General features: G+C 43.0%; 1 protein-coding gene across 5 annotated transcripts in view; it reads right to left on the reverse strand.

Annotated features, from left to right (window-relative positions):
- ATP8B1 (ATPase phospholipid transporting 8B1) overlaps positions 1–14,853 on the reverse strand; it is a 149,103-nt gene that overhangs the window by 71,350 nt on the left and 62,900 nt on the right. For 3 of the 5 annotated variants that reach the window (XM_033238594.1, XM_033238599.1, XM_033238569.1), the window contains exon 2: positions 7,313–7,518. In XM_033238594.1, the coding sequence (XP_033094485.1) occupies positions 7,313–7,493 (181 nt within the window). In that variant the 5' untranslated portion in view covers positions 7,494–7,518. The remainder of the gene's footprint in view (positions 1–7,312; positions 7,519–14,853) is intronic. The other 2 variants (XM_033238578.1, XM_033238583.1) reach the window with 1 other exon arrangement.

A 14,853-nucleotide genomic window follows, 5' to 3' on the forward strand; every position in this document is an offset into this window, starting at 1 on the left:
AAAACCAAAAAAATCTACAGGCCAATATCATTGATGACTATTGATGCAAAAATCCTCAACAAAATACTAGAAAATCGAATTCAACAACACATTAAAAAGATCATTCATCATGACCAAGTAGTATGTATCCCAGAAATGCAAAGATGGTTCAACATACACAAATCAATTAATGTGGTATGTCATGCAACAGAATGAAGGGCAAAAACCATATGATCATTTCAACAGATGCTGAAAAAAAAATTGATACAATTCAACATCTCTTCATGATAAACATCCTCAAAAAACTGGGTATAGAAGGAACATACCTCAATATAATAAAAGCCATATATGACAGACCCATAGCAAGTATCAAACTGAATGGGGAAAAACTAAAAGCCTTTCCTCCTAGATCTGGAACATGTCAAGGATGCCCACTTTCGCCAGAAGTCCTAGCTAGAGCCATCAGACAAGAGAAAGAAATAAAGGGCATCCAAATTGGAAAGGAATAAGTCAAAGTATCCTTGTTTGTAGATGATAGGATCTCATATTTGGAAAAGCCTAAAGACTCCACCAAAAAACTATTAGAACGGATAAATTCTGTAATGTTGCAAGATACGAAATCAACATACGGAAATCAGTAGCCTTTCTATTTGCCAATGAAAAACAATCTGAAAAAGAAATCAAGAAAGTAATCCAATTTACAATAGCTATGAATAAAATACCTAAGAACTAAGTTTACCAAAGAAGTAAAAGATCTCTGCAATGAAAACTATAAATTGATTGCAATGATGCTAGAAACTAAACAGGACACCAGAAAAATGGAGTGATATTCCATGCTCATGGATTGGAATATTGTTAAAATGTTCATACTGCCCAAAGCAATCTACAGATTCAGTGCAATCTTTATGAAAATGCCAATGGTAGTCTTCACAGAAATAGAAAAAACAATCCTAAAATTTGTATGGGAACCACAAAAGACTCAGAATAGCCACAGTTCATCTAAGCCAAAAGAACAGAACTGGAGGAATCACATTACCTGACTTCAAATTATACAACAGAGCTGTAATAACCAAAACAACATGGTATTGGCATAAAAACAGACACACAGATCAATGGAACAGAATAGAGAACTCAGAGATAAATTCATCATCCTCAGTGAACTTATTTTCAGCAAAAGTGCCAAGAACATACATTGGGGAAAGGCAGTCTCTTCAGTAAAAGACGCAGGGAAAAACTGCATATTTATATGTAGATGAATGAAAGTAGACCCCATCTCTTGCCATATGCAAAAATTGAATCAAAATGGATTAAAGAATTAAATCTAAGACCTCAAACTATGAAATGACTACAAGAAAACCCTGGGGAAGGCCAGGCGTGGTGGCTCATGCCTGTAATTCCAGCTCTTCGGGAAGCCAAGGTAGGTGGATCGCGAGGTCAAGAGATTGAGACCATCCTGGCCAACATGGTAAAATTCCGTCTCTGCTAAATACAAAAAGTTAGCTGGGCATGGTGGGGCATGCCTGTAGTCTCAGCTACTCGGGAGGCTGAGGCAAGGGAATTGCTGGAACCCGGGAAGTAGCGGTTGCAGTGGGCCAAGATGGCGCCACTGCACTCCAGCCTGGCGACGGAGCAAGACTCAGTCTCAAAAAAAACCAAAAAACAAAAAACAAAAAAACACACACACACTGGGGAAGCTCTCCAGGACACTAAACAGGGCAAAGATTTGTTGAGTAATACTTCACAAGCAAGGCAACAAAGGCAAAAACGGACAAATGAGATCACAAGTTAAAAAGCTTCTGTAAAGCAAAGGAAACAATCAACAAAGTAAAGAGACAAAAGAATGGGAGAAAATATTCAGGCCACTGAATTCATTTTCAATGACAGATTCTTCCCCTTGTCTCATCCCAGAACCACTCTATATCTGCAGGGACTGGGTCCAGGCACCTAGAGAGTTTGTAAAAATTCCACAAGAGGTTCTGATGTACAGGCAGGACTGAGAACCTCCAGTTAGTGCAAGGGAGAGTGTCTTCCTATGGTGACTTCTATCATTAAAAATCTACTTCTGAACTTGGGCTGCAAAGTAGCAGGAAGAAAACCAACAGCTGAGTTAGGTTTCCATGAGCAAGAGAATTGTACCCAAGGTTCAATCATAAATTACGTGACTCGAAAGCAAATTCTCTAAAATGAGCATGTTGCCCAAGATCTTAAAAATAAATAAAATAGACTGGGCACAGTGGTTCACGCCTGTAATCCCAGCACTTTAGGAGGCCAAGGTGGGCGGATCACCTTAGGTCAGGAGTTCAAGACCAGCCTGGCCAACATGGCAAAACTCCGTCCCTACTAAAAATACAAAAATTAGCTGGGCATGATGGTGGGTGCCAGTAATCCCAGCTACTTGGGAGGCTGAGGCAGGAGAATTGCTTGAACCCGGGAGACGGAGTTTGCAGTGAGCTGAGATCACAACACTTCACTCCAGCCTGGGCAACAAGAGTGAGACTCTGTCAAATAAATAAATAAATAGAATAAAATGAGATGGCACAGTATCACCACCCTTCCCCATCAGTAATCACTCAGTGCAGGAATATCCCTCACCCCGCGGCTTTACAAGCTTCAATTACTCTGGTGTCCTTAGGCTGTGGAGGTGGATGGCAATTTACAACCAATCAGAGAAAGAAAGAAAATAAGTAGCCAGAGTAGACTACCAAATGTGGTATGTGCCAAAAATGGAAAATGCATCTTATTAAGTGGAACAGCTCCCTCAGCACTTTTCACAGATTCCCTAGGATATCCTACAATTGATATGTTTCAATGAGCCATCTTTATCTGTGTGTTGGTTCCAACTAAATATTAATTCATAGATGCTCTAAAGACCCCACATTCTTAATTCCAGATTATTTTATGAAGATATCACTTTAAGGCTGGGTGCGGTGACTCACGCCTGTAATCCCAGCACTTTGGGAGGCTGAGGCTGGCAGATCACAAGGTCAGGAGATTGAGACCATCCTGGCCAAAATGGCAAAACCCCGGCTCTACTAAAAACACAAAAAATCAGCCAGGCATGGTGGCACACGCCTGTAATCCCAGCTACCCAAGAGGCTGAGGCAGGAGAATCGCTTAAACCTGGGAGGGAGAGGTTGCAGTGAGCCGAGATAGCGCCACTGCACTCCAGTCTGGGTGACAGAGAGAGACTCCGTCTCAAAACAAAAACAAAAACAAACAAACAAACAACAACAAAACTCCAAAAATACAAAAACGAGTGTTTCCCAGAACACATGCTGAGAAGTGTGTTCATCAGGAAACGAAGGAGCTCATTCCATAGCACTGAAAACATTGCTGCTCATTTCTGAGAGTCTTTGCTCCATCTTTAGACAAAGGGTAAAGTTACTCCACTCGAACCTGCGGGCTTATCTTTCTCCATGGCACATTCTAACAGCATGTTTGCGCCTGTCCTTCCTTCTCACAAAACACAATAAAGGTCCTTTTACTGAAAAGTACTCCGAATGGGTCTCTCAAAACACTTGTTTAACAGGAAAGCTTAGCTGGGTTGGGGATTTCCTTTCTTTAAGAAAAAAGAAAGCAAATTTCTGTGCTACAATCCTCATTAAAGAAACGAGCGCAGTTCAGGCCACTTAGGCAGCGCTTTGCTGGAACAGGTGCTGGTCCTTGGTGATACTCAGCCTGGTGATACCTCGCCGGGTGACTCATATTCTGATGTCTTTTTTTTTTTTTTTTTTTTTTTTGAGGCGGAGTCTTGCTCTGTTGCCCAGGCTGGAGTGCAGTGGCCGGATCTCAGCTCACTGCAAGCTCCGCCTCCCGGGTTCCCGCCATTCTCCTGCCTCAGCCTCTTGGGTAGCTGGGATTACAGGCGCCCGCCACCTCGCCCGGCTGCTTTTTTGTATTTTTTTTTTTAGTAGAGACGGGGTTTCACTGTGTTCGCCAGGATGGTCTCGATCTCCTGACCTTGTGATCCGCCCGTCTCGGCCTCCCAAAGTGCTGGGATTACAGGCTTGAGCCACCGCGCCCGGCCATATTCTGATGTCTTAAAGAACTGATCCTCTGAAGGAAATTATTCAGGATGTGAAATGTCAAGAAAGACAGATGATGATTAAAAAAAGAAAGAGAAGTCAGGGTTACACTGAACTTAATTGGGAAATTGTCCAAATGAGAATACGGCAGGAAAGGAAAGAGGAGGAAAGAGGGATGAAGAGGGCAAACAGAGGAAGGGAGGAAAGAGGGAGAGCAGACTGGCTGTGAGGGAGGCAGGGCAGATGGGAAATGGGAGGAAAGAGGTCTGGCATTTACTGAACATCATCTGTGTGCTTGGGAAGGGCACAGAGAGGTACTAGAATAAGAATTTTTGTAAAAAGTCACAGGCAAAGTAATTTGATATGGGTTTTGAGAAGCGAGAACCACCCACATCCCCTAGGAATATAAACCATCCTTGGAAAACACGACTAAGATTCAAGACTGAGAATTTTTTTTTTTTTTTTTTTGAGATGGAGTCTCGCTTTGTCACCCAGGATAGAGTGCAGTGGTGAGATCTCAGTTCACTGCAACCTCCACTTCCCAGGTTCAAGCGATTCTCCTGCCTCAGTCTCCCAAGTAGCTGGGATTATAGGTGTGTGCCACCATGCCGGACTAATTTTTGTATTTTTAGTAGAGATGGGGTTTCACTATGTTGGCCAGGCTGCTCTCAAACTCCTGACCTCAAGTGACCCAACCGCCTTGGCCTCCCAAAGTGCTGGGATTATAGGCATGAGTGAGTCACTGTGCCCGGCCAAGACTGAGCTCTTTTAATGCCCATATGCCGAGGGTAGAAATCTACAAAACATATGACCTGCAAACTGAACGATCAGGAAAGGACCCTAACCACCAGAATGGGCAGGCAGTGTTGGAAAAAAACAGGGTATGAGAGTTTCCACTCACTATATGCTTTTCTGACATTTCTGCAGGCACCCAATCCCGGTCCCTTTGCTGTGTCCCAGACTACACGTCTGATGGCGTGCCACCAAGCACCAAGAGCGAAGTTGACCCTTGACCCCACGGAGCCAATTCTCCTGCCACCCCATCAGATATCTACATTTGGTAGAGATTCCAAAATTGTGATAGGAGACTAAGCAGTGCAGTTGTGGGGGAAAGGAATGAGGAAGAAGCATATTTTATTCACTGGTTGGGCAATCAACTAGAACTTCCTTGTAACTTGTCTGGCTGCTTCAGCTTTAGCTAGTTCACCAATATCCAGTCTGGACCTGTTATGACAGAGGCCACCTTCCTGTTCAGATTGGTGGGAATTCCATTTTCTTTCTTTCTTTCTTTCTTTTTTTTTTTTTTTGAGACAGTTTCACTCTTGTTGCCCAGGCTGGAGTGCAATGGTGCCATCTCGGCTCACTGCAACCTCCGCCTCCTGGGTTCTAGTGATTCTTCTGTAGTCCCAAGTAGCTGGGACTACAGGTACGTGCCACCACACCTGGCTAATTTTTGTATTTTTAGTAGAGATGGGGTTTCACCATGTTGGTCTGGCTGGTCTTGAACTCCTAATCTCAGGTGATCCACCCACCTTAGCCTACCAAAGTGCTGGGATTGCAGGTGTGAGCCACTGTGCCCGGCGGGAATTCCATTTTAATTCTGGTCAAATACCATGATTTTAGTACCTTCTGCTTCAGGGCAGAAGGCACTTAAGCTCAATCCTCAACAGCTTGAAATTAAATCCAGAAACTCACTCTAAGAGGTAATGCATCTAAATGTTTGCTATGGAGAGGTAGGGGACAAACGACATATAGGAGTCAATGGCCTCCCCAAATTTGGGTGAGATGGGGCTCCCAGGAGTACATGCACTCCCCACACTGAGAATCTCCCCACAGGGAGAACAGGAACAGGATGAATCATTGCAGAAATGGGATTTCATGGCATGTCACATTTTCTACAGGTGAAAATTATTAGAAAAAAATAGCTCATCCAGGTAGCAGAACCCAAGAAAGAGAAACTAGAGAGGGGGTTGGCATGGGGGAAAAAGAGACTTCTAGAAAACCTGCAAGGGCAGAATGGCAGGAACAGAGACCTCGGGAAAACCAGCTAAAATCTGAGGCTTCTCTGAGTAAGGCTGCAGGGAGGCATGTCTGGAGAGCTGAAACCGGAACACTATGATAATGATTTCTGTGAATGTGATGCTAAGGTTGTTCAGTTAGAATTTTAGGGAACACCATGGAAGAATTATTTTCAGCCTGATATCAAACCTGGGGTCCAGAGAGAAAAGTCTCAGCTTGCTCATGGAGAAGAGCTACAAGAGAAGCACACATCAGTTTGCCAGGGTGGGAGAACCAGTAGCAGATGAAATAGAAAAGCCACAAAGGAAAAGGTGTTATGGTAAAAGCAAGCCAAGTTCTACTGCCCTCAGTGATGTACTGTCTATGGCTACTTACACACAACATTGGCAGAGACCACGTGGTCCACAAAGCCTAAAATGTTTACTTGCTGGCCCTTTACAGAAAAAGTTTGCTGGCCTTGGTCTAGACCCTGCCTCTGATGCTGACCTGACCCTGGGCAGACCATACACACACACACACACACACACACACACACAAAGGGTGGTTATTTATATAATTCATACCGCCAGTTTAACAATACCAATAGTAAACATCTAAAGATTGATTGATATGTATCCTTTAAAATTTTCTGGGTGCAGTAACATGCAGATTCTTGTACACATAACTCCGTTTTAAGAATATATACACTGGCTAGGCATCCTAGCTCTCATGCCTGTAATTCCAGGAGTTTGAGAGATTGAGGTGGGTGGATCCCTTGAGCTCAGGAGTTTGAGACCAGCCTGGGCAACATAGTGAAATACCATCTACACACACAAACACACACACAAATACAAAAATTAGCTGGACATAGTGGTGCATGCCTGTAGTCCAGCTACTCAGGAGTCTGAGGTAGGAGGATTGCTTGAGTCCAGCAGGTCGAGGCTGCAGTGAGCCAAGTTCATACCACTGGACTCCAGCTGGGGAAACACAGTGAGACCCTGTCTCAAAAAACAAACACGCACACACACAAACAAAACAAAACAAAACAAAACAAAAATATACACACTAACAAAGACCTTAATGTATTTTCTCTGCAGAACTTGTCAGATATGCTCTCCCAGCCCTTCATACTAAGCACAATGGGTACTTGTCCAAGCCCATCCACCATTCTGTCAGTCGCATCCTAAGAAGACATCAGAGAAGATTCCTTCCTAGACCACACAAAATGGACCGATCATCTTTGGCACGTGTGGCCACGACCCACATGAGGATTTATAAGCAACCTAGTCACTGGGACTTCATGTGGTTACCTTTTCTGAATGGCTCCCGGTTCTCCTCCGCTTCTCTGTTGACTCGGTTTTGTTCTGGTTCAACAGTAGACCCCTGGTCATCAAGTTCATCTTCTGTTTCATCATCACTGTAGGGAACCACTTCGTCATTAGGCTGAGAATCCTCATCAAATGTCGTTTCTGAGTCTCTTTCTGTACTCATTCTGCTGGCAAATTGGAACTACCTGCTTAAAAGGAAAGAGAAACCAGAGTGGATTATGACTCTTGCCCAGTTTTTGGTTGAATCCTGCCTGTATCCCGTTACAATGCCCCTTTTACAGAACATTGTCTTACTGCCATGTAAATATTCTGGAATAGTACCCGCAAATTCAACTTAACATGCAAGTAAGAACAAAACCATTCAGTACTGACTAAATGCTTGGGTAAGATTTTTTAAAAATATTTAACGGCAAACCTTTTATTTTTAAACAAGGGTGTATATATATATATATATATATATATATTTTAAGGCAATATGTAAAATTAGGGGGTCTCTACCCAATGAAATAAATTTAGTGGGTAACAATCAACATTAAACTAAAATGAAACAGACTATAAAATATCTGATTACAGCACATATAATAAGAATAAGTACTGCTTGATAACACAGTTGTACACATTCACATGTTTATTTGCATTGTGGGTGTTAATGGAGTTGAGTTTCTTCCTGTGGATTGCTGGCAAAGTTGACAAACCATTGCTCTAAGATATCTGGTTTCTGCTAACACTAACATTCTGAGCCTTTGTTCTGACACATTTTTAATATAACCTTAGATCTTCCAAGTTTACCGACTTCCCAGGAACACTCCCTAGCTTTTCTATCTTCCCAACTACCACTGCCCACTTTGTATCTGCAATTTGTGCTTGAGCATCTACCGCATAAGATGACTCCAAACAAGTGCGAAGAACAACCTGAGTTATATTTATTTTAGGAAAATATTTACACAAATACCTCAGGTTACAAACACACAGCCTGACATTTACATAAGCATCACAGTGCCATGTAGTCAGTATTGTTAATGACAGCAGCTCACATTTATTTTGTGTTAACTGCATGCCAAGCCTTGCACTAAGCACTTTATAGACATGGGCTCATTGAAACTTCCCACACCACCATGGTGAATAACAGTCTTGTTGTTATTCCTACCCAGCAGAGGAGAAAAATCAAAACACTGGAATGCCAAATAACTTGCACAATAATTATTAAAAATTTAAGGCAGCCGCGCGCCGTGGCTCACGCCTGTAATCCCAGCACTTTGGGAGGCCAAGGCGGGTGGATCACGAGGTCAGGAGATCGAGACCATCCTGGCTAACACAGTGAAACCCCATCTCTATGAAAAATACAAAAAATTAGCCGGGTGTGGCAGCGGTCGCCTGTAGTCCCAGCAGCTCGGGAGGCTGAGGCAGGAGAATGGCGTGAACCCAGGAGGCGGAGCTTGCAGTGAGCCGAGCTAGCACTGCTGCACTCCAGCCTGGGCAACAGAGCAGGACTCCATCTCAAAAAAAAAAAAAAAAAAAGTTGTTTTTGCCCTCAAAAACAACTGCTTCACAAGGAGAGGTCTATGCTCTATTTTTGTATTATGGTTTATGATATATTTTGAACGAAAATTGCCTTAAGTAGAACTATGTAGCTGATTGCACATTTTGCACCAAATCTTAGACCTCTAAAATAATTTTTACATTCACAAATGCAAACTTAAGAAATTTTCAAATATTTATATGAGGATTTTTGCCAAGTATTAGGTAAAACAGTAAAAGCCGAAAGCAAGCTGGGTTACAATTGTCGACTATATGAATAAATTGCGGCATCTGATATTCTAGGATAATGTGCAACAATTTAGATGATCAGAAGAGTATTTGATGACATTGCATGAATGACCTTAATAGGTAAGTTATTAAGCCATATGTATAGCATACACCCAGTTATTCACATACACACTTGTTCATTTTCCAAAATCTCAACAATTGACATACATTATTTTATTATTATTATCTTTTGAGATAGAGTATTACTCTGTCACCCAGGCTAGAGTGCAGTGGTGCAATCTTGGCTCACTGCAACCTCTGCCTCCCAGGTTCAAGCAATTCTCCTGCCTCAGCCTCCTGAGTAGCTGGGATTACAGGCGTGTACCACCACGCCTGGCTAATTTTTGTATTTTTAGTAGAGGCGGGGTTTCACCGTGTTGGCCGGGCTGGGACATACATGATTTTAAGTGAGATGATGCATGCAAAATGCTCAACTCAGTAGATAGCCTACAATAAGTACTCAATAAACATTAACCATTAATTTTTCATATACTTCTTGGTGATTTGTATGTTTCCTTTTGAAAAATGTCTATTCATGTCCTTTGCTCACTTTTTAATGGTATTATTATTATTTTAAAATATTGTTGGCATTCATTACAAAGAATAACTTAGATTCTATTGCATGACGCTATATGGTGGCACAGTTCTAAAGAACCCTATAGTCACAGACGCCAAGTTCCTAGCACTACTGGTCCTCAGCACCTCAGGCCATTCTCTTATGCCTTCAAAGAATATTCATTCCCCAAATCCATAGTCTTTACCTCTGGCCTTAGCTTTTCAGTAGCAAGCACAAGCCTTCCTGGAAGTACTTATAATTTCATTGGTTATACTTCCACTTTCCTGGTTATATTTATACTTTCCTGGCCGTACATATACTTTCATGGTTTATACTATTTTAAAATTATTTTTTATTACATGGAGCTAAATTTTTAAAAAGTCATCTTTTCCACTAAATCGGCATCACCATGTTAAATCTAAATTTCCCTACTAAGTCTTTTTTATTTTATTTTATTTTATTTTACTTTAAGTTCTAGGATACATGTGCAGAACACGCAGGTTTGTTACACAGGTATACATGTGCCATGGTGATTTGCTGCACCCATCAACCCATCAGCTAGGTTTTAAGCCCTGCATGCATTAGGTATTTGTCCTAATATGCTCCCACTCCTTGCCCCACCCCCCTGCCCCCAACAAGCCCCAGTGTGTGATGTTCCCCTCCCTGTGTCCCTGTGTTCTCATTGTTCAACTCCTGCTTATGAGTGAGAACGTGCAGTGTTTGGTTTTCTGTTCCTGTGTTAGTTTTCTGAGAAAGATGGCTTCCAGCTTCATCCATGTCCATGGAAAGACCACAATCTCATTCTTTTTTATGGCTGCAGGGATTATTTGTTTTTGAGTTGTTTGAGTTCCTTGTATATTCTGGATACTAGTCCTTAGTTGGATGAATAGTTTGCAAATATTTTCTCCTATTCAACAGGAAACATTTCACTCTGTTGATTGCTTCTCTTGCTGAGTAGAAGCTTTTTAGTTTAATATAGTCCTATTTGTCTATTTTTGTTGTTGTTGTTGCCTGTGCTTTTGAGGTCTTAGCCATAAAATCTTTGCCTAGACCAATGTCCTAAACATTTTCCCTATGTTTTCTTCTAGTATAAAGTTTTATTAGTTTTTTTTTTTTTTTTTTTTTTTTTTTAAGCGAGAGATAGGTTTTCACTCTGTCACCCAGGCTACAGTGTAGTAGGATGATGATAGCTCATTGCAACATTGAACTCTTGGGCTCAAGGAATCTTCCTACCTCTGCATCCCAAGTAGCTGGGACTACCAGCACATGCCATCATGCCAATTTTTTTTTTTTTTTTTTTTTTGGTAGAGATGGGGTCTCACTGCATTGTCCAGACTGATCTTGAATTCCTGGGTCAAGTGATCCTCCAGGCTTGGGCTCCCAAAGGGCTAGGATTATAGGCGTGAGCCACCGCACCTGGTCCCATTTAAGTCTTTAATCCATCTTGAGTTGACTTTTGTGTATGGTGAGTGACAGGGGCCCAGTTTCGTTCTTTTGCGTGTGGAGATTTATTTCTGGGTTCTCTAGTCTGTTCCATTGGTTTATGTGTCTGTTTTTTTGCCAATATCATGTTTTGGTTACTACAGCCTTGTTATATAATATATATATATATATATATATATGTATAAAACAATGTGACTCTGAAGGTACCATATGGAAACATTTTTTATTGTTGCAAAAATATATGTAACAAAATTTACCATTTTTGCCATTTTGTTTTGTTTTTCTCATTGCAGCCTCCTGGGCTCAAGCAATTCTCCTCCCCCAGCCTCTTGAGTAGTTGAGACTACAGGTACAAGCTGCAACATCCAGTTGATTTTTGTATTTTTAGAAGAGACAGGTTTTGCCATGTTGCCTAGGCTGGTCTCAAACTTCTGGGCTCAAGTAATCTACCTGCCTAAGCCTCCCAAAGTGCTGGGATTACGAGCATGAGCCACCATGCCAGGCCTTGTTTCACCCTATGTTTTTTTTCTTTTCAAATTTCTTAAAGGTGTACCATTGGAGAGTTTAAACTTTTTGTTGGTTGGTCGATTTTTCTCCCTCTCTCTCTTTTTTTTTTTTTTGCATCTCAGATGACACAAACCGTTGTTTGTTTTCTCAGACACGGTTTCACTCTGCCACCCAGGCTGCAGTGGCATGATCCTAGTTCACTACACTCTCAAATCTGTGGGCTCCCGCAATCCTCCTACCCTGCTCTCCAGCCTCCCGAGTAACTAGGACTAGAAGCACGAGCCACCAGGCCTGACTTTTTTTTTTTTTTTTTTTTTTTAAAAAGATACACTCTCCCTATGTTCCTCAGGCTGGTCTTAAACTCTTGGCCCCAAGCGATCCTCCCACCTCAGCTTCCTTTTAGCCATTTTCAAGTGTAGGGCTCTGTGGCATTAAGTGCATTTTATGCAAACATTTTGTAAGTTATCCTTTTCATCATTGCTTCCAAACTGTCAGGCATCTGGATATTAACACTGCCTCCAGCCCTGTGAGGTTGAGAGAGGAAGCAAGCACAAAGGAATGGATTTGACAACCCACATATCTGTAACTCAAAGCAAGCAAGGCCTTGCACAACCAACTCGCCACCCACACAATCTACACAGGCTCAGTGAGAAAGCAGGGGCAGGGAGCTCTACACTGAGAGTGAAGAAATGTCCTCAACTTGACTTGTCTGCAGTGTGCATGTGTGTGAAACACAGGCACACACGGGAGGAATTTGGCTGTGTCATTTTAGTGTACCAAAGAGAAAAACAGGGAGAAATCACTTGTTCCAAGCCCTAAATGACATAAAGAATTTTTTCCCCAGGTCTAAATAATGATCCCTAAGGTCAGGTGCTGTGTACGGTATGGATTTGGAAACTTGATAATGTCTCTCACCGCCACTCCAGGACACTGCAGACAGGTGTGCATCTACTCAGCACCCAGGAAACACCTGCAAGATGCAGAGTACTACACGAGGCACAGGGAACAGAGCCACTGACTGACTGCGAGTTTTGAGGAATACAGATAAGTCAACTATTAAAGCTAGGAAACAGGCGGGGTGCAGTGGCTCACGCCTGTAATCCCAGCACTTTGGAAGGCTGAGGCGGGTGGATCACCTGAGGTCAAGAGTTCGAGACCAGCCTGCCAACATGGTGAAACCCCATCTCTACTAATAATACAAAAAAATTAGCCAGGCGTGCTGGCACATGCCTGTAAGCTCAGCTACTCGGGAGGCTGAGGCAGGAGAATTGCTTGAACCCGGGAGGGTGGAGGTTGCAGTGAGCCAAGATTACGCCACTGCACTCCAGCCTGGGCAACAAGAGCCAAACTCCACCTCCAATAAACAAATAAAATAAAATAAAGCTATAAAACAGCAAAGCCAGTCGTTTTTGCCTCAAATACTCCTGCAATTCATCCCCTCCTCTCCATCTCCATGGCCACCATCACCTCTCCCTGGAAATGCTACCAGATCCCTCTAACTAGATTTTCCACAATTAACTTCCACATGACCACCAAAGGCATGCCATTCTCCTGCTTACACCCTTCCTGGGTGTTGTGGATTGAATTGTAGCCCCCAAAGTCATATGTTGAAGCCATAACACCCCTCAATGTGACTACGTGGAGACAGGTCCTTTAAGGAGGTAGTTAAGATTAAACGAGGTAATCAGGTGGGGCCCTAATCCAACAGGACTTGTGTCTTTATTTTATTTTATTGTTCTTTTAGACTGAGTTTCGCTCTGTTGCCCAGGCTGGAGTGCAGTGGCGCGATCTCGGCTCACTGCAACCTCCACCTCCCGGGTTCAAGTGATTCTCCTGCCTCAGTCTCTCGAGTAGCTGGGATTACAGGTGCCCACCACCATGGCGATTTTTGTAGTTTTAGTAGAGACGGGGTTTCACCATGTTGGCCAGGCTGGTCTTGAACTCCTGACCTCAAGTGATCTGCCTGCCTCAGCCTCCCAAAGTGCTGCACCCAGCCATGGACTGGTGTCTTTAGAAGAGGAGAAATAAACACATGATCTCTCCTTCTCCATGCACACAGAGGAAGGGCCATGTGAGAACACAGCAGGATGGCAGCCAACTACAAGCCAAAGAGAGGCCTCACCAGAAACCAACCCTGCTGGCACCTCCATCTTGGACTTCCAGTCTGCAGAACTGTGAGAAAATAAACGACTGTTGTTTAAGTCAACCAGTACATGGTATTTTCTTATGGCAGCCCAAGTGGATTAACACTAATCCACTATGGATTCCCATCACTTTAAATTAAGTCCAAACTCTTTTCACGACTCTAAGGGCTCCCCACACTTCTACACCCTCCTTCTTGTTCACTATTGCTGAGCCCCACGGCCCTGCTTTCAGCTCCTCAAGCAAGCAAAGCGTTTCCTGCCCCAGAGCCTCTGCATATGCTCTTCCTAGTACCTGGAATGCTCTTCTCCCCGTTCTTTGATGACTGCTATTTCTCATTCTTATTTTATTTTTTATTTTATTTTATTTGAGACAGAGTTTCTCTCTTTTTGCCCAGGCTGGAGTGCAATGGTATAGTCTCGGCTCAGCACAACCTCCGCCTCCCGGGTTCGAGCGATTCTCCTGCCTCAGCCTCGCAAGTAGCTGGGATAACAGGCTGGGATAACATGCCTGGTTACTTTTGTATTTTTAGTAGAGACAGGGTTTCTCCTTGTTGGTCAGGCTGGTCTCAAACTTCTGACCTCAGGTGATCCGCTCACCTTGGCCTCCCAAAGTGCTGAGATTACAGGCATGGGCCACCACGCCTGGCCGATTTCTCATTCGTTAGGTCTCCACTTCAGTGTCCTCTTCCACTCGTGGTGTTGAACAGGATTCTGCCCTCCTCTTCCTGCTACTACTGGCCCCCTTGAGCACTTACATTTCTGTTTCCTTTCTAGTACTTGCCATGATTTGTAAATATGTATTTGCTTTTATTTATCTGCCTCTCCCACCAGACCATAAGCTCTACAAGAACAGACTGGTCTGTGAATACTCAGTGCCTACTACACAGTTGACACTGAAAGATCTGGGGAAAGAGCAAATCAACTTTTAATAAAGTCCTCAAGGGCTCAGAGAGTTGTCTTATACCGAAGTTCTTTACCGTCTTTATACAGGTCACACCTACCACATGGTAACAGATTCACAAAGTCACTGGACTAAGGATGAAAGATCGAGGGCAATGATGGGAGAG

The sequence above is a fragment of the Trachypithecus francoisi genome, unplaced genomic scaffold (genome assembly GCF_009764315.1).
Source record: "Trachypithecus francoisi isolate TF-2019V2 unplaced genomic scaffold, Tfra_2.0 Contig01474, whole genome shotgun sequence".
In the NCBI taxonomy this organism is placed as follows: domain Eukaryota; kingdom Metazoa; phylum Chordata; class Mammalia; order Primates; family Cercopithecidae; genus Trachypithecus; species Trachypithecus francoisi.